The 21748-nt window shown below is 39.1% G+C and overlaps 2 protein-coding genes across 2 annotated transcripts in view; both read right to left on the minus strand.

Moving 5' to 3' along the window:
- Nucleotides 1–3058, minus strand: part of LOC112951373 (protein-lysine methyltransferase METTL21E-like) — an 18355-nt gene extending 15297 nt beyond the window's left edge. The window contains exons 1-3 of the mRNA XM_026044047.1: nucleotides 2982–3058; nucleotides 1569–1636; nucleotides 818–922 (exon numbers count right to left, since the gene is read on the minus strand). Of these exons, the coding sequence (XP_025899832.1) occupies nucleotides 818–922; nucleotides 1569–1636; nucleotides 2982–3058 (250 nt within the window). The remainder of the gene's footprint in view (nucleotides 1–817; nucleotides 923–1568; nucleotides 1637–2981) is intronic.
- A 1308-nt stretch (nucleotides 3059–4366) lies between these two features.
- Nucleotides 4367–21712, minus strand: LOC112951366 (DNA repair protein complementing XP-G cells-like). Its single transcript, XM_026044041.1, has 16 exons — nucleotides 21658–21712; nucleotides 20409–20512; nucleotides 19636–19811; nucleotides 18960–19075; nucleotides 18779–18871; nucleotides 17996–18056; nucleotides 17101–17244; nucleotides 15940–16147; nucleotides 14708–15673; nucleotides 13587–13816; nucleotides 12507–12626; nucleotides 10575–10788; nucleotides 8709–8853; nucleotides 7738–7938; nucleotides 6878–6962; nucleotides 4367–4967 (listed from the first exon to the last, which is right to left on the minus strand). Exons 2-16 carry the CDS (start codon nucleotides 20494–20496, stop codon nucleotides 4422–4424), a joined length of 3393 nt encoding a protein of 1130 aa, XP_025899826.1. The 5' UTR covers nucleotides 20497–20512; nucleotides 21658–21712; the 3' UTR covers nucleotides 4367–4421.
- Nucleotides 21713–21748: the final 36 nt, after the last annotated feature.

Here is a 21748-nt window from a genome sequence, read left to right on the forward strand (position 1 = left end):
ATATAGATATAGATATAGATATAGATATAGATATGGTTTCCACACTGTCAGAAAATTCTAGATCTCATCATTAATGTGTGAAGGTAAAGAGTAAAACCAAGAGCAATCAGCTGAGAGGGAGAGCACATCTACGCAAGAGCAAGCACTCAACACCACCTCTGCCCAAGGCACCTAGGACAGAGACACCTCGTGTTGCTAAATAACTGGTCATGAAAAAAACAGTCCATTACCAAACAAGAAAAAAAATTAGAAAAAAAAAAATCCTTCACATTCAGGTGTAGAGAATATCTAAACCCGACCTCAAAAGAATACAAATAACTTGCCCCCAAACCTGGTAATGCCTAAAAACTGAGATTACTCCTGAGATGTCTTGAAAGATGTGCAGCCATGGACTTAAGAGAAACCTGCTCCCAGCTTGTGATGAAGGCACTTGGCCATTAAGTTTGAGGTCACTAGAGAGAAACTGCACTCGGAATTACTGATTTTTATCCAACTAACACCCCACACAGAAAGCTCTTGGGAGCTGATTGGAGTCCTGGATTTATTCCTTGGAGCTAGTCATGGGCAAATAGCTGGGCAAAAAGCCAAACATTGGCAGACCAGTGCACGCCGGCATAGCAGAGATCTGCCACATAGCTGGAATGCCACGACAGCACCATTACCTGTGGTACTTTCAGTATAAAGGCCATAGATGGAATTCTTCAGGAAAAATATGAATGAGAGGATAGTTCATGGTCAGTAGGGCACCTTTTTTCTTTCGTTCATTAATTTTTTGAAATGTAACAAAAAAAATATGRTGGATAATGAAATCATTTACCTTCTTGACCTTCTATTTTTCTTGTCAGTTCATTAGGGAGATTATTAAGGTGTGATGATGTCAAATCCATACTGTGCCACCACAGAGAAACACAAGCCTTCCTACCTGGCAAAATGAAAAAAATTACTTTACTTTTAGTTTTCTTCACATAATACTTTTCAAAATAAAAAGCTATTCTTACATTTATTATGCTATCTTTTATTAATAATACTAATAAATAATGAGAGACCTAGAGACATATAAAAATCAGTGGGTATTCAGAGCATAATGGAACCAGAGAAGCAAATGGTCTAAGAAAATCTCAGAGGAGTTTAACTGCTCAACTCCCCAACAAGGAGGAAGAATATTTATATATTAAAGTAAATAAAAAAGCCTTCATAACTGCTTAAAATCAATCTAAAAAAAATCAGTTTTTAAAATTAGAATTCATGCAGATAGAATTTATATCACCAAATGTCTGAAGAAGAGAACTTAGACCAAAAGGCTCTAATCCTATTTGAATTGGCTTGGAAAGGAAGGAAAGAAAATATTGGTAAAAAATTGCATATGAGTTTAAGAGCAGAAATTACAGACATTATACAGAAGCCAGAACATGTATGGTGTCTGTATAAATAGACTCTGAACACGCATAGTCAGCAGAAAAAAAAAAAAAAAAAAAAAAAAGTAATGCAGAAAGAATTAAAAAGCACAAAATTTATACAGAAAGTTGCAGAGCAATATCGTGGCAAAAAAAGAAAAATGCAATTTTCACCTGTCTGTAGAAAAGTAGACAGGCAATCAATGCTCTCAAGTTCTTGACATTTTGCAGTTGAGATAACACTGAGTTTGCAAAATAACAAAAATTATCAGCACTCTGGTAGTTTTTCAGAAAACTGACTGATTTGTGCAAGAATAGTTACAGGCAGCATCAAATTAATAATTTGTAAATATCTAAACAACCATGGGGATACCATTAAGATGATGAATTAAGGTGAAGAGAGAAAATCAGAAAACATTAAAAATAAAAAGAGGCTGAATATCATAACCCCCGAAAAAAAAAAAAAAAAAATAAAAATCAGAAAACATTAAAAATAAAAAGAGGCTGAATATCATAACCCCCGAAAAAAAAAAAATCCTCACAATATGAAGCCTTAGACAGATTTACTTCTCAAGATCCAAAGATGAAAACTGTATAATATAGAATTATCCATGTCTTCTTTGGAAATAACATCCTCTCTCTGACTTTATCCTACACATAAGGGTCTAATCCTATCTTCATACTGTCAAAAGTCATTAACCTATTTCAAGGTTAAAAACATTGTTTGACTTCTATGTGTTACCAAAAATTGTAAAATAAAATAAAATAAAATAAAATAAAATAAAATAAAATAAAATAAAATAAAATAAAATAAAATAAAATAAAATAAAATAAAATAAAATAAAANTAAAATAAAATAAAATAAAATAAAATAAAATAAAATAAAATAAAATAAAATAAAATAAAATAAAATAAAATAAAATAAAATAAAATAAAATAAAATTTTACTAGGGTATCTATGATTTCCTATAAATTTACCACTAGTAACACTATGACGAGGGAACAGGAAAGACAGATGCAGTGAATTCAGAATCTTTGTATCTGTATGTATCTATCTTCAGAATACTAAGTAGCATTATGAAGTACTAGACATGAAGCAGTAAATGTTACACACAGCCCTCAGCTTTACACCCACCTCAGAAGTGCAAGGCTACTTTTTCTTCTGATTAGAAGATAAAAATAATGACTCAATCATACGTGTCTTTGCATGAAGAGGTAAGGTTGCACTATAAAAGGATTTTAAAGGGAAAAAGCTTGGCATTTTGCTCCTACACATTTCTTTTTCCCTCCAAAAATACCCTGTGAGACAACCAACCAACTTGCCTGACTTTAAAATGTTACTTTAATAACAGTACAGGTAACTGAAGCCATTAAGTAGGGAATAATTCAGCTGCTGATTTACGCTCCTCAAAATGCAAGATGCCAAGCAGCCCAGAGGAGGAGCACACCCCGGGAAGCACAAGCAGCTCCAGCACTGCCTTTCGAACACGCACATCGCTGCCTTTCAGCCAACCTTACCTGAACCGCTTCCTTCAGCTCCCCAGACACGACACAGGGCTTAGAAAAGAACAACCCCCCTTCATTTACTCCCCCTTTTCCTGCCCGTTGGCTCCCCGCAGCGCCAGGCAGGGCAGCTCTGAGCGCGGGTCGCACGTTGCCAACATCCCCGCAGCGGGAGGGATAATAAACCTCGACAGCTGCGGCGCGAGCACAAGGTGGATCCGACCTCCCCGGAGCCCTGGGGAACCCAGCGCCCTTACGTAAGGGCGCCCGGGTCACACAGCAGCGGGAGGTACCCAGGCAGGGAAAGCAGCAAGGGAAAAACACCAGTTACAGAACATTTTACACACGCGTAAAGTAACTGCACAATTTTACTAACTTCTCAGGGCATTAAAAAATAACTGATCAGAGAAAAATAAGTAAACAAAATAAAAAGGCTTCAGAGATCACGGATTTTCCCTTTGCACAAAGCACTAGGGGCCCATGTACAAAACACAGATAAGGTGCAACACCCAAACAAATCCTTGCCAACTCTAGAGTCAAATACTAATTCACGAAGCAGCTGTCGACCCACATATAAATACCTGCATCACCCCTCTTTTCTTCATCCTCTATTTAGACTGTAATCTATCCACTCCGTGTTTTACTTCCATTCTAGTAAACCAGATTTCCCCATTTTACTTCCCTTTGTTCTCTGCCATCCTCGCCAGGGGTTTCTGTGCCCCTGAGCGGTGATGGGCGCCTGTAGGAGAGTGCTGGGCCGGGCTCACAGGGAACTGAAGGTTCCCAGCAAAAACAAACCTAGTTTACACCTAGAAGCCATCACAGAAACCTAGGAAAGCTGATCTAAACTTCTAAGGCAACTTCCCCAAATGCTAAAGAGTGATGAGCAAAACTCTGCTGTAAACTCACTGGCTGGACTGAGAATAGCTGACAAATACACTTACCTGTTATAAAATGTACTGCACCATTCTATGTTGTACGAGATCTTTTAAGGCCTTATTTTATAACATGGATGATTCAATAGCCACCGYTACCTTGAGCACAAAGATTTGCAGCCTGGGATGCGACAGAGAATAAGGAAAACAAAATTAACTGAACTGAATTTCCATTTCTCAGCATGTGGAAATTCTCTCATGTTCCAAATTGATACAGGGGAAGCCACAGCCTGCAGGCAACATTGTGACTTTCTTGACTTTCTTTTTTTCTCACTTTAGTTAAGGGCAAATGAATGCAAGTCACTATATTTTGGCTCAATTTTATGGTCTCAGAAAACTCTTACCAAGCCCAATCTACAACTTTTTGAGCTAAAAATAAATAAACAGATAGTCAGATAGGTAAATATTCAATATTTAAAATTTCTCTCATATATTAAAAGTCCAATATAAATTATAGACACAAAGACAATGTAAGACAGATGCATGATGAATAGGGATAATTTATTTTTTTCTATCATAAAATTCATTGGAATATGTACAATTTTAAGTCATAGCCCTGCACCCTCAGTCTCTTTAAAACTTTTTTTGTTTAAGACTTCTTCTTTTTTCTTCCTCTCCTACTCTGCGATTTACGGGTCTTGCCCTCAAACACAGGCTTGGCCGTCACCAGGACGATGTTTCCCACTTCTTCATCGTCGCCACTTGAGCTGCTGTACCCCTTTTTCTCACTAGGACTGGCTGTCTCCACTTTAGACACAGTTTTCCTCCTCTTGCTCTTGTCTAAATTCCCGCTTTCCAGTTCCTCTACTGAGGAGTCGCTAGAGGCTTCCGAAAGATGCAAACTCCCAATAAAACCACCTCCATATAAACGTTCCCTTTGGGAATCTGAGTATTTCTTTCTCTTCATTCGTCCTGTTGCTTGGTGATCTGAGCAATCCCCAGGACTTTTCCCTTTCCCTTCCTCATGCTGCTTAAGCTCATCCTCCATAAGCGCAGTAGCCGCCTGAATTTCATTATCTTCCTCCTCTTTTTCCTTTCTCTTCAGGCAAGTCACAGCTCGGCGAAGTCGCTGGCTCTTTATGGCTTGCTTGTCGTGCTGGGCCAGCCTGAAAAACGAATCTATTCGAAGCTGAGTCTAGGAAAACAAAACAAAATAGCTTTGGATTTTTTTCTGACAGGATTTCAAAAGTTATCTAAGTTTTATTACACAGTATCCTAAGTTAGGTAGGAAAAAGACCATTAAATTTAATATGTAACTAAATAGATGTCAACTATAAGATGAATTATCACAGTTATAGCTGTAAATCATGCATCAAATTTACCTTCCATAAAGCAAGAGCTTTTACACTGCACTTTCAAGAAACTAGGTAATAGGCAAACCCCTGCAAAATGTAAAAACTTTGCATTYCCCTTATGATTAGACCTAGGCTGCCGTTTTCACAGAATCACAGAATGGCTGAGGTTGGAAGGGACTTCCAGAGATCATCCAGTCCAGCCCCCCTGCTCCAGCAGGAACACCCAGAGCACGGGGCACAGGGCGGCATCCAGGGGTTGGGAAGATCTCCAGAGAAGGAGACTCCACAGCCTCCCTGGGCAGCCTGTGCCAGGGCTCTGTCACCCTCACAGGAAAGAAGTTCTTCCTCATATGGAGATGGAACTGCTTGTGTTTCAACTTGTACCCATTGCCYCTTGTCCTGCCACTGGTCACTGCTGAGAAGAGCTTGGCCCTTTCCTCCCTACATTCCCCCCTCAGGTATTTGTACATATTGATCAGATCTCCTCTCAGTCCTCTCTGRGCTAAACARGCCCAGCTCACTTAGTCTTTGCTCATACAATAGAGGTTCCAGTCCTTTCRTCATCTTCGTTGCTCAATCTTAAATCTGAAACATTCTAATAGTGCTCTTAAGTTTGTCCCCAAGGCCATCCTCAGCTGAAAGTTGTTAGATAAACACAATGTTTATAAGACAAATGGTGAATGTGCCCCTCACATGTTGCCAAGGCCAAGGCAACGAAACGCTGTGATTTGACTGGAGTGGCCTCTAACAGCAGAACCAAAAGCAGTCAGACACCATGAGATCCATTTTATTCAACTACAGGCAAAGGGACTAAGCCAGTTTCCAGATTCTCCCAAAAAACTGACCACAAGACACACTTGCAAAGGATGTTCCAGTCAGCCTAAAACAGTACACAGATTTAATTACAGTTTTTGTGGTACTTTTCATTCCTTTGACTAATAGAGAGGACCTAGAAGACTGGTTTTAACTACTGACATATCTTGCTGATAGCAAAACAAGCAAAGAAGCTGAACTTTGCTCATCGGTTTTACAGCTAATTTCAGAGTGTCGGCACATGCATCACTTGTAACTTTCAAAATGTATTAAAGTTGACAGTATATTTACTTATAAAATGGAATAGTATAATAAACAGGTACTCAAATCAACAGCATTTGCTCAGTCYGCACTTCTTGCCAAAAGTTATGGATGGTACTCAATGGTCAGTCTGATCTCATCAAAATCTTAGAGACAGTTATACAGATCATTTTAAAATATAGGACACCGCCTTTCAAAAGCATCAAAGGTGCTTAAGGTATCTGTAGTAATCAGCAAGATGTAGAATAAAGGGCAMTCTGGACTTGAAACAGGTATTTGACAGAGATTTTAAAAGATTTTAAAGCAACCATTAATTTCAAAATTAATGCATGTGAAACTCCTCACCATACATTCAAATCATACAACAACAAAATCTCTACAAATAAGAGCTTAGTGACTTTGAAAATATATTAAAATAAAAATATGGCTAGGCTATTCACAAGCAGTGTAGGCTCTCTGAGAATGAAAGTGCAGGTTCAAGTGAAGTTTTACCCAAGTTAGTTAAGCATTATTTTAGATTAGAGTATTTCTATTCATGGTTTAGTAGGCACAGTATTGAAGGGTTTATGGCTGGACTCGATGATCTTGAAGGWCTTTTCCAACCACAATGATTCTATGATTTTAAAAAGTTTTTTACAGTTTTCTGGTTAGCATTAAATTATACCTAGTTCTATACCTGTTGTGAGTTCAGCTGTTTTAGCACAGGCAAAAGGACTTCATCTATCTTTGTTCTAGTCCAGCCAAAGTGATCCTTACAAAATGTACAGAAAGTTAAGGATTTAAAAAAGAAAAGAAAAGAAAAAAAGAAAAAGAGTATCAATATTGTGGGAACACACAAAATGAGAATTCCTCAAATAACCAACTTTAGAGAAAAGCTACTGTAGCTGAAAGCTTTTTCAAATAAAAAAAATCCTATTATACTATAAAATACAGTAYCTATAAATAAACCTTATTTTTACACTTACATGCACACACACAGAAATTCATATATAGTTTAAAATGATAGCAGCTCCGCCTGCGTTGCTAGCTGCTTTTCAACAACTCACTGTGGCTCAAGCTGCAGCTRGAGCAAGAAACACGCACAAGGAAGGCACAAGGAAGGCAGTGAACAAGCGTTAGGGATAAAGCTCTGCGCCAGCCCCGTTCTGAGGGGGCTYTGACGGGAGCTCCTGAAAGGCGGCTCACGGAGAAGCCGGGAGTGTGGAAATGCTCCCATTCCCACAGGCCTACAGACAGGCCCAGCAGCTACAGGCTGCAGCAGCACAACAGAGCTGGGACTGGCAGGCAAGGCCACTCTTTGCTCTCAGAAAGCAGCAGCCCAGGAAGGAGAGCAGACCTGGATGCCATGCACACATAAATACACCCTCCTCTCTACTCCAGAGCGGGTATCACTGTAGGAGAGCAKGTATAGCTCAGGTGGGGGCTCTCACACCAGCAGGACTTTAAGAGTTTGGCTCTCTGTTGCTAAATTAGTCTTGTGAACTGTAGTCTGACTCCTTTTAAATAGTAGTTCCTTGTCATATCATAAAAGGATATTCTCTGATCTGCTCCACATCGGGCTTGCCCCAGATGAACGAGCCCCTTGTCTCATCCACCACAGGTTTCAGATAGGCCTCTGCCACGGCTGGGTTTGGGAAGCCTGAGGAAAGCTTCAGGTCCCGCAGCTTCTTCTTCACTCTGGTATCATGAGGATTTGGCCGCAGTTTCTTCTCCTTCTGTGCTTCAGTCCACCACTCACTGAAAAGCAGAGGAAAGAATTTGTTGGTATCCATAAAAYAGAGTTTGGAATATCATTAACTAACTCAAAGAGCCTTAACTGGATTCTCTATTTCAGTTATGAAAAATGAAGTACAAAACTTCTAAATCACATGACCTCAGGGGCGTGTAATTTAAAGGTAGAAAAGAGAAAACAAATGAGAATAAATGTAGCTGTCTGGCAGCTCCAAGAGCAAACATCACCCGGGTTCCCCATAAGTAACCAGACAGAAGGCCCTAAACTCAGTCTCACTTTAGAAGGATGCTCCACACAGAGTGATCATTTTTGGAGGATTTCTGAAACAAAAAATAATTTCTGACCATCCCAGCCTTCGCCAGTAAAAGCGKCTCGGAGCTCTTCAACCCCTCTCCCCTCCACAGCCTACCTGTCTGTCTCTTTCCAGGACATCCACTCCTCACTCAAGTGTCTTTTCTCTATGAGCAAGCTAGGGCACCTCCTCACACTCTTGGGAGAAACCACCTCCACTCCACTAGGGATCCAGCTCTGCAAAGAACTCAGAGGCAGTTGCACAATTCTGAAGTGGTTCTATTGCCTTTATTTGTTTTGTTGCAATTGCTGTGTCAAGGCATCGCTCTATTTACCAGCCATTTCAAGTACCCACATAATGGATTCAGGAATTTTAGAGTTAACTGAGTCTCCTTAATTTTGACCATGTTTTGGCATCATAAAAATATATCTATTAACATCTATATTAAGGAAAAACAAACAAAAAAAACCAGACACGGCATACGTGAATTTTAGGAGAGGTTCCAATCCATGACCAGGAAATTCATTTAAAATCTCCATTGCTGTTACAAACCCAACATTTGGGATGCCTTCAGTGTAATCACTTCCAAGCAAGTATGCCAAATTAATCAACTTGTTTCGATCCAACCCTGCAAAAGAAAGTCCATAAACCAAATAAATCTAGTGAACTCAGTATCTATTCTCTTAGAAATTAACAAAATTATATTATCTGACAGATAAACAAGAAAAGGAATATACAGGCATTAGCTGTGTAAAACTATACTTTATTCAACATTAGAGTTTGCTGAATTACTTTCTTGACCAGTGTTTCTGTGCTATGCTGGCTTAAACCCTTCAAACTAAATTTCAAGCACTTTTGTACAATTCTACTAAAATGTGATACCTTGTGCAAATACAATGTAGAAAGGTAAACTCCCCCAAACACGAGGACTTTGAAAGCTAAGAGATTACTTGGCATATATTTCTGCAGTTACAGCCCAGTTCTCATCTAATTAATTTAATAACTCCTGAATCACTGATTACAGCATTCCCCAGGCCCCAGTTCCTAACTCAAGTCCATAATATTCATGACTCTGTTTCTTAAGTGTTCCCCAATTGCACGTCATTTGCTCCATTCTACTGCAGTTATTCTTGAAGATCAAAAGAACCCGTGAAACAACTAGAAAGAAGGAAGACCCCAGGTGACCATTTCTACTCACTACATTGTAAAATTGAGGCTTCCAGACCGACTCAGAGGGCCTTGCTTCAGGACTGCAGAGCAAGAAACTATTTCAGGGGAGGGAGTGTCTATACCCAGAAATCAAGACCTCCTGAATGCCAGGAAGGACATTCAGCAACTGTTACAAAAGAAAAACTGTCCAATACGTGGAAAGGGGGCGGTAGTAACATACTGCACAGGGACATGACACCAAGACAGATGGTGACTAATTTTTTAAAACAAAAAGTACTAGTTTGCTACCATAATTACAGCTAAAATCACAGGAGCTTTTAGGGCACCCTCTCTCCTCCCATTGCAGTGTAAGCTACTAAGCTACACTGGTTTCATCCAATTTGCTGGGAAAAGAAATCAAAGATGGTTTCTGGTTCAAAGATGGTTTCATGGTTTTTATATCACATAAAGATGAAATTTGTAAAATTTCATTTCAAAAGTAATGAATTGGTTATTGTGATCTGTGAAATTTCTACATGCTGAAGGCATTAAAATATTATTTCAGTGTCCATAACCCTGCTTTGCTCAGAAATTTCAAAACTGACTTTATCTATTTTGCCCAAGCAAAACATCAGGAAACAATAGAATTTGCTATTATTTTTTCTTACCACACTATGTGACACTGAAACTTCACAGTTGAACTAGTAACAATTTGATTAGATTAGAACAAGACTAACAAGAAAGAAGTAAAAATCTTGTTAATATTAAAAAAAAATCCCTTTATACTTTCTACAGTGTTTAAATATATTGGATCCCTTTCTAATACAGCATGAGCCCATACTTCCAAAATAAACTTCTACTTACAGAAGCTTACAATCTGATAATGTTATTTACCATAATATAATTTTATTACTATGTCTGAAAATCATACTGGCCTCTACCCAGAAACTGGTATCACAGTTCACACCTCCAGCCTGGATTACCATCACTTTAACTAAAGTGCCCCAAATGCAGGCGTAACCAGTGGCTGTAAGTTCAGACACATCATCTGGCTGTAAAATCAACAAACCAATTACCTGTCCTCTCCAAAAAACAGACATCACCATAATGGTGACATGAAATTCCACAGGAAACCCATCTTTAAAAACATATAGATAAAAGGTGCCTTGCCAAAGTGTCTATCTAACAGCTGAGCCTTACCTAGCTGGTTCTGAAAATCAACATACTGATAATATTCCACATATTTGTTCTGGCTGAAGAAATTTTTATAAACGTGCCGTGCACCAAACAGCCAAACATCACTGTCATCAGTGATTGTCCCCGAGGTCTGATCAGTAAGGTCCAGGATGGCACACTGGGCCTCTGCTTCCATTGGAGCTTCAATATACGGGATGCCGAACAGACGGAGAAGTTCCTGCGGGATGGAAGAAAACAGTATTATCTGAGAAACGAGCTTCTGATACACTTCTGTTTGAACCGCTGGTTTCATATTTGGGAGGGGTTTAGTCTTTCACAGTAAATTGTGATTTTCACTGAAAAGCAGTAAATGATGTTAAATCAAGGGGGAATCCCACTCAGTTGTCTCAGGCAGATAATGCCATGTAAGTAAAACACTATTGGAGCACGCCAATACTGCAGAATCTGCTGTTTTAACTGTACGCACGTGTTCCAGTATTTTGTTTTCCACAAAAACTACTACTGATTTAACATGGAGAAAAGTTCATGCATCACAGTAATGTAGGATGCACGAAAGAAAGACGTAGGCAAAAATAAATAAATAAATAAATAAATAAATAAAGTAACAATTTTAGCACAGAAAGTGGCAACAAAAGTATGAAACACATGAGACAACAAACAGAGGGCAGACTAGCCACCCTTGGGATGGTGTTTTGATAAATGTGTTTTGACAGGCTTCATACAGCCCTCTTTTAGGAATATGTTATTTAACCTCAGTTAAATATCCCACATGCACCAGGTTTATTTACTAACATTGGCTACACAGTTCTGAATTACTTCATCTCCATGAATTATGCTTTTCATTTATTCTCCTGCTCCCAATTTGGATTTAATAACTACTGCAAAAACTAGGTGTAAAGTTTTTATTTAAAAAGAAAAGGTTTTTTTTTTCACTGCAAAAAAAATTCTTGTACCCTAGCAAAGTCAACTTGGAAGTTGTTGACTTAAAACTCTTCATTTTAATAAACAAAAAAAAACACAAGGTCAAAAGACTTACAACTATAATGACATCTACCTAATGGCATCAATTATATCTAAAAAAAATCTAAAAAATATCTTAAAAATCATTTTTATCTGAAGATAGATGTAAAGCAAACATTTAACATAGGAAAAAAATCAGTCATTTTAATGACATTCAAACTATTCCTTTTATTCAAACAAAACAGTAATATATAATAGTGACATATTTCTTAGAATAAATGCATTACATCATAGACCAACTGATTGTCTACTATTTTATGGCTAGAGTAAATTCAACATTGTTTACAAYTGGATAATCCCAAAGACAGCAGTCTTTGCATTTGACTGAGTTAACTTTCCAATGTTAATTTCCAAACAAAAGTTACAGTCTTGAGCAAGAATTACTGTTAAAGTTCTGCAAAATAAATTACCTGGGACTTCAACCTGGGTTGCAATTAGGGTTTCTTTTACACTTCCATCTTTTAACCATTTAAATAACATTTTACTTCAAAAGTTCTGCAAAATAAATTACCTGGGACTTCAACCTGGGTTGCAAKTAGGGTTTCTTTTACACTTCCATCTTTTAACCATTTAAATAACATTTTACTTCAATTAGATCAGTTCCATACTGCTAAGCTTAATTTCCTATTCAATTCAAAAAGGTTGGTGCTCAAAAAGTGAAAATATTTTTGTTCATAATGAATGAATATTTAATAATAGTGTTACAAGAGTTATTTCCAACTCTTGGAATTGAAGATTAATCTTCCCTCAGTATTTTATAACAAGCAGACTGAAGAATACAACCACCTAAGATGAAAAAGGTGAGCTACAATTCAAAAAACTACAAAGAGCTTTTGAGAAAAAAACTCCACAGGGAGGTGGGGAAGGGAATACCTCTTATCAAAATACATGTCAAAATACTTCAACARACACTACCTGACTTTCCAAGAACATCTGTCCTGTTACTGAAGCAGCAACACGTTCCTGCTGCTGCTTTTGAGTCTGAAGCATATTTTGTTCAGCAGAAAGATCATTTTCCAGCTCTGCCAGTTCCTCCTGAATAACAGAGAAAGATTTTAGTCATTAAAACAATTTAATGCTTTACTTATCTAAGTATGCTTAAGTCTCCTACTATATTTATTCTAAGAATAGAGGCTCCTTTCATTCGCACCTGTAAATTGTCATAGCTTCTTTGATGCAGTAAATTGTAAGACCATAATTAGGTCTATTCATCAGAGTGCTAAAATCTTACGATTTCTCTCAGTGGCAACTATGGCTAACTCTCATAATTAAGAAAAAAAAATCCCATACACTGCAGATAAAAAATGCACAAGAAAGTGATAAACAGTACACAGCTACAATGTACAGAACACAGTAACCAGCTGTAATATAGACAGAAGACAGTTTTCCTTGAAATGCCTATTTACAGATTCACAGATTCACAGAATATTTAAGGTTGGAAGGGACCTCTACAGATCATCTAGTCCAACCTTCCTGCTCMAGCAGGCACACCTASAGCATGTGGCACAGGRTGGCATCCAGGCGGGTTTTGAAGACCTCCAGAGTAGGAGACTCCACAACCYCCCTGGGCAGCCTGTTCCACTGCTCTGTCACCCTMACAGTAAAGAAGTTCCTCCTCACCTGGAGACGGAACTTCTTGTGTTTTAGCTTGTGGCCATTACCCCTCGTCCTATCGCTGGCCACCAGTGAAAACAGCYTGTCCCCTTCCTCCCTGCATTCTCCCTTCCTGAACTTATATATATTAATCATATCCCCTCTGAGCCGTCTCTTCTCCAGAGAAAACAGGCCCAGCTCACTCAGCCTCTCTTCATACGAGAGATGTTCCATTCCCTTAATCATCCTGGTTGCCCTTCTCCGGACTCTCTCGAGAAGCTCCACGTCCCTCCTATACTGGGGTGCCCAGAACTGAACACAGTACTCCAGGTACAGAGTATTTAGCTACATTTAGCTACAGAGTATTTCATTACTCACTTAAAACAAATAACAAATAATTACCAAACTGATGTCTTGCCACTCATTCACCGCATCTTTACCATCACCTTGGCTTTCAACAGTCTGATGGTTTGTCAGCTGCATTTCAGCAGGTCCCTCTGCTGTGTCCTCAGTGATATCATGTTTCTCTTTCTCCGTTTCTGTAAGTTCTGTTTTATCACCCAGTTTCTCATCATATTCAGTAGAAAGTTCAGCCTCGCTACTGACATCACTTTCCACTTCAATAAAGCTTCCTATAAAAGAAGAAATAGTTTAGCTTCTTGCTGCTAGTTCAAAAAGAAATGCTAGAATCTCTTCATAATCTGTGCTCTGATGTTTTCTCACCCACAAAAGCTGCTATGTGCAATAGAGAGAAATACTATGAAACCACAGAAACCATCATTTCACAGAATCACAGAATGGCTGAGATTGGAAGAGACTCCTAGAGATCATCTAGTCCAACCCCCCTGCTCCAGCAGGGACACCCAGAGCACGGGGCACAGGGCGGCATCCAGGCAGGTTTTGAAGACTTCTAGAGAAGGATATTCCACAACCTCCCTGGGCAACCTGTGCCAGGGCTCTGTCACCCTCACAGGAAAGAAGTTCCTCCTCACMTGGAGATGGAACTGCCTGTGTTTCAAATTGTACTTGTCCTGTCACTGGCCATCACCAAGAAGAGTTTGGTCTCTTCCTCCCTACATTCTCCCTTCAGGTATTTATACATATTGTTCAGATCTCCTCTCAGTCTTCTCTTCTCCAGGCTAAACAGGCCCAGCTCGCTTAGTGTTCCCTCAGACAATAGATGCTCCAGTCAAGGAAGCATCTAATCATCTTTTTGGCTCCAGGATGGACCCTCTCTAGAAGCTCCATTTAATGAAGGTCAACCCAGACAGCTGTATGTTTTCCAGCTTCTCCATTTCGTATACTCATATTTCCTCATAACATCGGGGGAAAAATATAGTTCACATTTTCTCCTCATCTCAAACATAATTTTTTATGCACCGTGAGAAAAGGCTAACTTTCAACTGACTGCAAACATAATAATGGCCTATTTTCTTACAGAATTGTTCATCACAAAAGTCTTCACAYTCTGGCTGGAGTCAAGAATGATCACGAAAACAAACACACAGTTGAAAAGGACATACCACCAGAATCACTGTCTTCAGACTGTGATGTCCCTTCGACTTGTTCCTTGTGAGGACCTTCTGCTTCTGGAAAATGGCTAATTTCCTTTTGTACCTCAGATACATTATTTTCTGGTTTTGAATTTACTGGCTCTGTATCTTTGTAAATTTTAAGTTTTCCTTCTTTTTCAGAAAGGCCTGTTGTTTCAGCCTGAATCAAAACTTGTGCACTTGTCTGTACAGGGGAAGAACTTGGGTTCTGCATAYACATACTTATACTTTTATCTTCCAAAGCACATAGATTTATTTTGGAAGCATTTTCTTCTTTGTCTACATCACTCTTTCTTTTTTTAGTATCATCAACAAAAGATGAATTTTCAGTTCTGGAAATACTGATGTCTTCAGGTGCAATATGAACCTCCTTGAACTCGTGACTCTTCTCTCTTAATTCAGAATCTTGCAAAATCACTTGGTTTGGTGGACGAATTGTAGATGCAGGTAATTTTTTTCCCTCCTTAACTTTAGGAATCTCATCATCCTCATCTGAACTACTAAGGAGAAAATCCTTCACTTCTGCTCTTGCTGTTGTCACTCCATCAGTTTTAGAGGCAAGGACTTCCACCCTTTTATCATCGTCACTCAGAGCTTGCTGAATTGCCCGCAGAGTTCTAGGAGATACACTGCCCTCCTCTGATCCAGGCCGATCCACACTCAATACTCCTTTATGTTCATCCCCCAGTTCCTCTTCCGAGCCGCTTTCTATCATGGCTGCCTCAATAGCAAGCAAAGTCTGGGGAGATGCTGGTGCTGTTACCACATTGTTCACATTGTTTTCTTTTTCCATCTGCAACTTCTCAGACTCAGCTGGGTTTGTGCTAGCAGGAGACTCATTGATTTTTTTATTAGAGTTAGCAAACTCTAGCCTTTTTGATGAGTGTGCCTCAGCAGTTTCCAAATCTCTACCASTAGCTTCTTTTGCTTGAATACCTGAAAGAAGAGATTTTTGCTCATTTTTTTAAATACATAACTCTGCATGCGAATATGCTTTTTACATAATGAAAATCAAAATCACAATTTAAAAATTAATAAATGAGTTTTCTTCTTGGTTGTCAGTATAGTTAATTATGTCTAATCAATGCAATATTTTCCATATAATCACCAGGTACATGTACCTTTAAACAGCACTCAGGTTTTTCCAAAAACTTACAGATGCAAACACCCAAAAAGAAGTTTTATGAAATGTACTGGCATACCTTTTATTAGGATATAGTGAGAAGTATCTTCAGAGACTACTCTCTTAGCTTCCACTTCTTTCACAAAACCACCTTCATTTTCATATTGTGTTTGTATTTGACCTGAGTGCTGCTGATTCAATTCTTTTTCTACATTTTCTATGTGTCGATTGAGGCTGCTTTTCTTAAGCAAACCCCTAAGCTGATACTGGGAAAAGTCATTTGACTCCTTAGAAAAAAAAAAAAAAAAAAGAATTCAATTAAATTCATATAAAATGGCAGGAATTGCCTCTTTTAAGCAAATGTATTTACTATGCTCCAGAGAGATCTTTGGTAAAAATACTTCCTTATTTCTTTAAATCAGAGAACATTTGTCTTTTACTGCCTGCTGCATTCCCAAGATAACATGTTAATATGGATTAGACCTTTAAGAGATACCTCTGAAGAGTATGAATGCTGTTTAAACCCAGTGAGATCTGAACAACATGATCAACAAAAACCAGCTGGCTCATAAAGCCAGAACCTGTCACAAACACAACTCAACTATAACAGAGGCCACATCTGCGTAGTTTTAAGATGTTACCCACAAAATGGTTCTTGTCTTATATTTTGCTACAAGCTATCATTTAATCAGAAATATACTGTACTTCAAAATCCTACTCTTCTCTGAAAAGCTATTCTAGAAGTGGCACTTGTAGCAGTCCCTGCTCTTCTCAGAATGGCTTTGGTGTCACATCTGCTTAATTTACAGACATAGAGACCTTTTTTCCTCAGCTACCAGCTCCCCTAACAAACTGCAGCTTTCAAAGCCAAACTGTGTCTTTCTGCATGATTTATCCACACCACTAAAACAGTTTCACAATGGAAATGCTGGATGTAATATTGATGTGGCATGAGACACAGCATGATATTCCCATCCTTGCCAAAAAGACTTAGTCCTTCATTTTAGTAGAAACCAGAATGTAGGACTCTGCACATACCCATTAGAAGGATTTCTTAAGCATTATTACCTTGCCTTTTTTTCCCCTTTAAACATGAAAATCCTCCTCAAAAATCCCAAAATATATCTTGGAAAATGGGTCTGTGATTAAAACTTTCCAGATATGTTATTCTTCTATAGTCTTCATGTTCATTAGTGACCATAATTCCAATGTAAGTTCTTGAAACTGCTTTAAATTTTACCTCTGGCATTACTTCAAATAATGTTCTTTTTCGCTTTGTAAATTCTTTCRTATCAGTCAAAATTTCATGTTTTACTTCTGGAGGCAAACTGTTGAAGTCCTCTGATTCAATATCTACAGAATGAGGATTTTCAAGTAATTCTTCCTATAAAAATGAACAACATCATACATAAGAACTTACTTCAGATTACAGACCAACAATGAAAATCAAAATATCTATAGCATCACTGCAAATGTAAAAAAAAAAAAAAAAAGCAAAACCTTTTTGCTACTTCTTATACAGTAAATAAAACTGCAAAAAGTAACCATTACCAAATTAAATAGCTCGTTTAATATACATAATTATGAAAATACAACATTTAAGAAACTACTACTGAAAAATTATGCATTTTTACCTAACAAGATATTTAGCCACAGAAACAACTCCCACTGCCTCTGAAATTCTAACTTTTRCCCTTCCAAAGAGGTTCTCTTTCTGAGACAAGACTATTTCAAACAGCAAAAATATTTCCAAGATTTTTTTCTTTATTTACTATGATGACTGAAGGAAAGGAAGTATAACTCTACTGTTTACAAAGACAATCTGCTAGATAAATTAATTATTTTTATCTTTAACTCTTCCCAGGAGATCAGTGCATTACAAGGAAATACTGAATTTACCTATCAAAAATATATTGCATTTGAATATTCCCTAGAGGACTGCTCTACTCCAAGTGAAGAAAATTACATTTGTATTTTATGATCAGTAGCAATTCCCAGAATTCTTAAAATTAACTTACTTGCTTCTCAAGTAATGCTGTCCTGAGATTTATACCTCCAAATATTATTCAAATATTTTTTAAAGCATAACATATGAATAACAGGATATTTCCAAACAGTAACTGGGGTACACTTACCTGCAGCATCTTCTTTTGAGTCATTCTCTCTTGCCATTCTCTTTCATCTTCTTCTTCTGAGCTGAAAAACACGGAGGAAACAGATATAGATTTTCTCTTTTTCTCCTTCCTCCCTTGCTCCTCCTCTCTCTCCCTCTCTCAAAAAGATATGACCAGAAAGCAAGAAGGCGAAGTGCTACTGAGACCACAGTTGCTGGCTAAAAAGCATTACCTGATACTTGATATTTAAGCTGCATTTTAGGGCAGATACATAAACATTGAAAAACTGCGGACTATTTTTTATAAAGGATAGCTTCTAGTTCCCACTTAGTCTTATTTAAGATGACACAGATCTGACAAGCACCTATGAAATCTACTTCTGCTGAATATACCCAAACTACCTAAATGAAGAGAAACAAACTGGAAGCTGTCACACACTTTAGTAGCTACGCAAGTGCAGCAGCCAGGTTCATTTARCAGTATAAATTTTACCACAGGGAGCGAGAGAAATTTTGTCAAAGAGAGTGACAGAGCATTGTCATTCTGAAAGATGATTTCAGAATAGAAATTTACTTTACAGGCTGATGTAATAAAGCTTGTTCTGTTCATTACTTTCCAACAAATAATCAGAAGGCTTCTGTATCCTATAATTTTACTTCTTCAAAAAGAAAGTGAAATAAACCATAAATTAAAAAATATACTATGTAGAGGCATACAAGCCAAATATCTATTAGCAACTCCAAAAACAGCACTTTACATTTTTATGCAAGTTTGTTATAGCCATTTTTTCTTAAGTCTACTTACCTATTCTTCTCTTCCTGCTCTAAAGAAGGCAATACATATATATCATCAATTTCTTCTCTTCGAACTTGTGTAATACTAGGCAAAGCTTCATTGCTTAGGGAAAAAAAATAAAAGTAATTAAAAGAGAAAATATAAATTATTTGTCCATTTTAAACATGTACACAATAATTTTTATTCTTGCCTTTTGCCTGTTAGAGCAGTTTTGATAGCTTGTCTCTTCAAAAACGTTTTCAAGAGCTTTTCTGTAGTTTTTCTGGAATCGCTGCCTGCCAATTCTTTTCTTTGTCTTCGCTTAGCCTGTAAACGTAAAATTAATGCAACACAGTTTCACTAAAGCAGCATTTGCTGGATGCTGAAGAGAGGACACCCAGCGAACAACTCTTGTAATTGTGCATGCTGAGTCTGTGGCTGACTTCCGACTCATTCTACATCCGTGGGGGTCAGAGCCTTCGGATCCTCTAAATCTAAATTGGTCTAAATCCTCTAGATTTGGTCTCTGTGGGCCTCGGGACTCGCTAGGGGCTTTTGAGAACAAATGCCTGCAAGGGCTGCATGTAGGCGCCGTTCTTGCACCAAGACCCAGGTTTATGCCCTCCTCTAGCTCTCTATAAATCTGATTTCTAGGCAAAGGAAACCTGCACATGTGAATCAAAAGGAATCCAAAGTTGTTGGCGCATGCAGCAGCTGAGGCTGTGATTGCAAACATACCTGCATGGCACTGCATTTCAAGCAGTCCTGGCTTGGAAGCACAGGCAGTATTCAAGGAGTCTAGAAATGACTGYTCAGCAGCAGAACTTATCTTTGCATGGCAATATTAGAATAGGCTGTATACAAAATAAGTTGCTAAAGTTACATACCAAGGTTTGTCTCTTCAGAAGCGGTGGCTCTCCATCAAAAACAAAGACAGGCCGAATGCGAAAAAACAGTAACTTGCAGAGGCGATGGAACAGAGTGAGGAGGTGAGCATTTTGTATAGAATTACCACGATGATCTCTGGCTCCCTTTATTGCCTGGTTCAACCAAATACTGATATCTTAAGTAATAGTTAAGGGGCAAAAAAGTGCAATTTTACACATAAATTATCAGTTTCTATACAGTGTGCATATATGACTAAATGGACTCTTGTCCATTGTTTTAAGAAAGCACACTGAAGCCAAAATAATCTAAATGCTTGTAAACTTGGAAGAAGAAATTCTCATCCCTATTATACTAAACAATGAACTGACTAAAGCAACTTGTAGCTAACAGCACCTCTCCAGTTATTTACAAACAAAGGAAGGGTAACATCCTTCTAACATTATCTATGTAGGCATGATAAAAAAAAGCAAATGTAGGAGCATTTCATTCAAACTTTTCCATGTTCTAGTCCTACTGCAAGCAGCACAAAATCCTTCAGTCTGACATTTACATAAGAATCCTATGACAGAGGTTTCAATTTTTTCATTGTAARCAAACACCAAGATTTTTTTTTCCATGTTTGTCTTTTGCAAAAAAGCAAAAGAAATCTATCTTATACTGTAATTATTTAAAACTAAAAACAGATACACTAAATCACATAGAAATATGCAAATAGTTCAAACAACTTTGTAAGGCACAAAGCTGGTGCGCCAGCTTTGCTTTCAAAGGATACCAACAGCAAGAATTTTCCCTTCTAGCGTTTCTGGGTTTATAGGTCTCCCAGTGCATTCAAGCAGTTTCCAAAGTCCTTGAACTCCCATTGCCCTTTCCTAATTCCTTTGAGAGAAGAGAATTTATGAGGAATAACTGCAAATATAATCCAAAGGTTATATGATCCACTTTATTAATGAAAACCCAACGCATTGTTACTGTAAATAGAAACAGAGGGGAAAGAAAGAAAAAAMACACACACACAGAGACACACAGACACACATACATACATAAGTAAACGAGGGTTACATTAAATGCCAGCTATTAGCCTGTCAGACACAAAACTGCAAGTCAGGGCCCCTATCCCAACTATGTCACAGGCAGACCATGGATGTGAGATTTACAATTGGAATATTCAGCTTTGCTGTGTAAATAACAGAAAATACAGCATATGCAGTAAAATTTGTTCTCCAGGGGGGCAGGGSTTGCCTTCAAATCTGAACCTGCTTCACATCCCTGTGAAGCAGGCTTATCAAGGGAAAACAGACGCCAGAAGCAACAGYGAATGCAAAGCGACTTGTCTAAGATATTACCCTCATTCAGCCAGCTTATTAAATCTGTAGAGCACAGAGTTTTACTTTCTAGCTCACATATAGCACTCCTGGTATAAAAAGGTAACAGCTGGGTACCAAAACGTGAGCACGGACAGTTTCTAAGCAGATCTGACAGGAAGGGACAAGTGCTGAAARCAGCTGCATCTTCCTGCACGCTCCACTACGCAGGGCAGCACTTTGCTGTCAGAGACCCGGCCTCGCGAACGCTGGTCACATTCGGGCCACCTGTCAGCGCCTGCCACGGATGTCGCCAGCGCCAACACATCAAGTGATTTCTGAGGTGTTCAATGCACGAAAACCCTGTCCGTCCGGGTGACAGCTGCCGCACCGAGCTCATCCCTCAGCAGGGACCGCGACGACGGACCCTCCCGCGCGCCCAGGGCAGGCGGAGCGGCCCCCGCAGGTTCCCGCAGCCGCACGTGCCCTGCGAGGCGCCCCGCTCCGAGAGCGGCCGGGCCGCAGCCCCGCGCCGCCTCCCGGCCCTCCCCGCCTGCGAGGCCGCTGCTCCCCTAGCCCGGGAATGGGGCTGGGGTTGGGGCGGGGCCGGCCCGCGCGGGGCCGTCGCGGCGAGGGGGAGGAGAGGCCCCCCGAGCGTGGCGGCCGTTGGCGCGCGCAGTGACCGTTGGCGCGGCCGTTGGAGCGCGCGGCGGGTCTCACCTGGAGGCGACGGGCATACGGGGACGCCAGGAAGCCCCGCCCAGGGGGCCGCGGTGCTTCCGCCCGGCGGCTTCGCCGCTCCGCGTGCGCA

The sequence above is a fragment of the Nothoprocta perdicaria genome, unplaced genomic scaffold (assembly GCF_003342845.1).
Source record: "Nothoprocta perdicaria isolate Ctin4 unplaced genomic scaffold, notPer1 scaffold_348, whole genome shotgun sequence".
Lineage (NCBI taxonomy): Eukaryota > Metazoa > Chordata > Aves > Tinamiformes > Tinamidae > Nothoprocta > Nothoprocta perdicaria.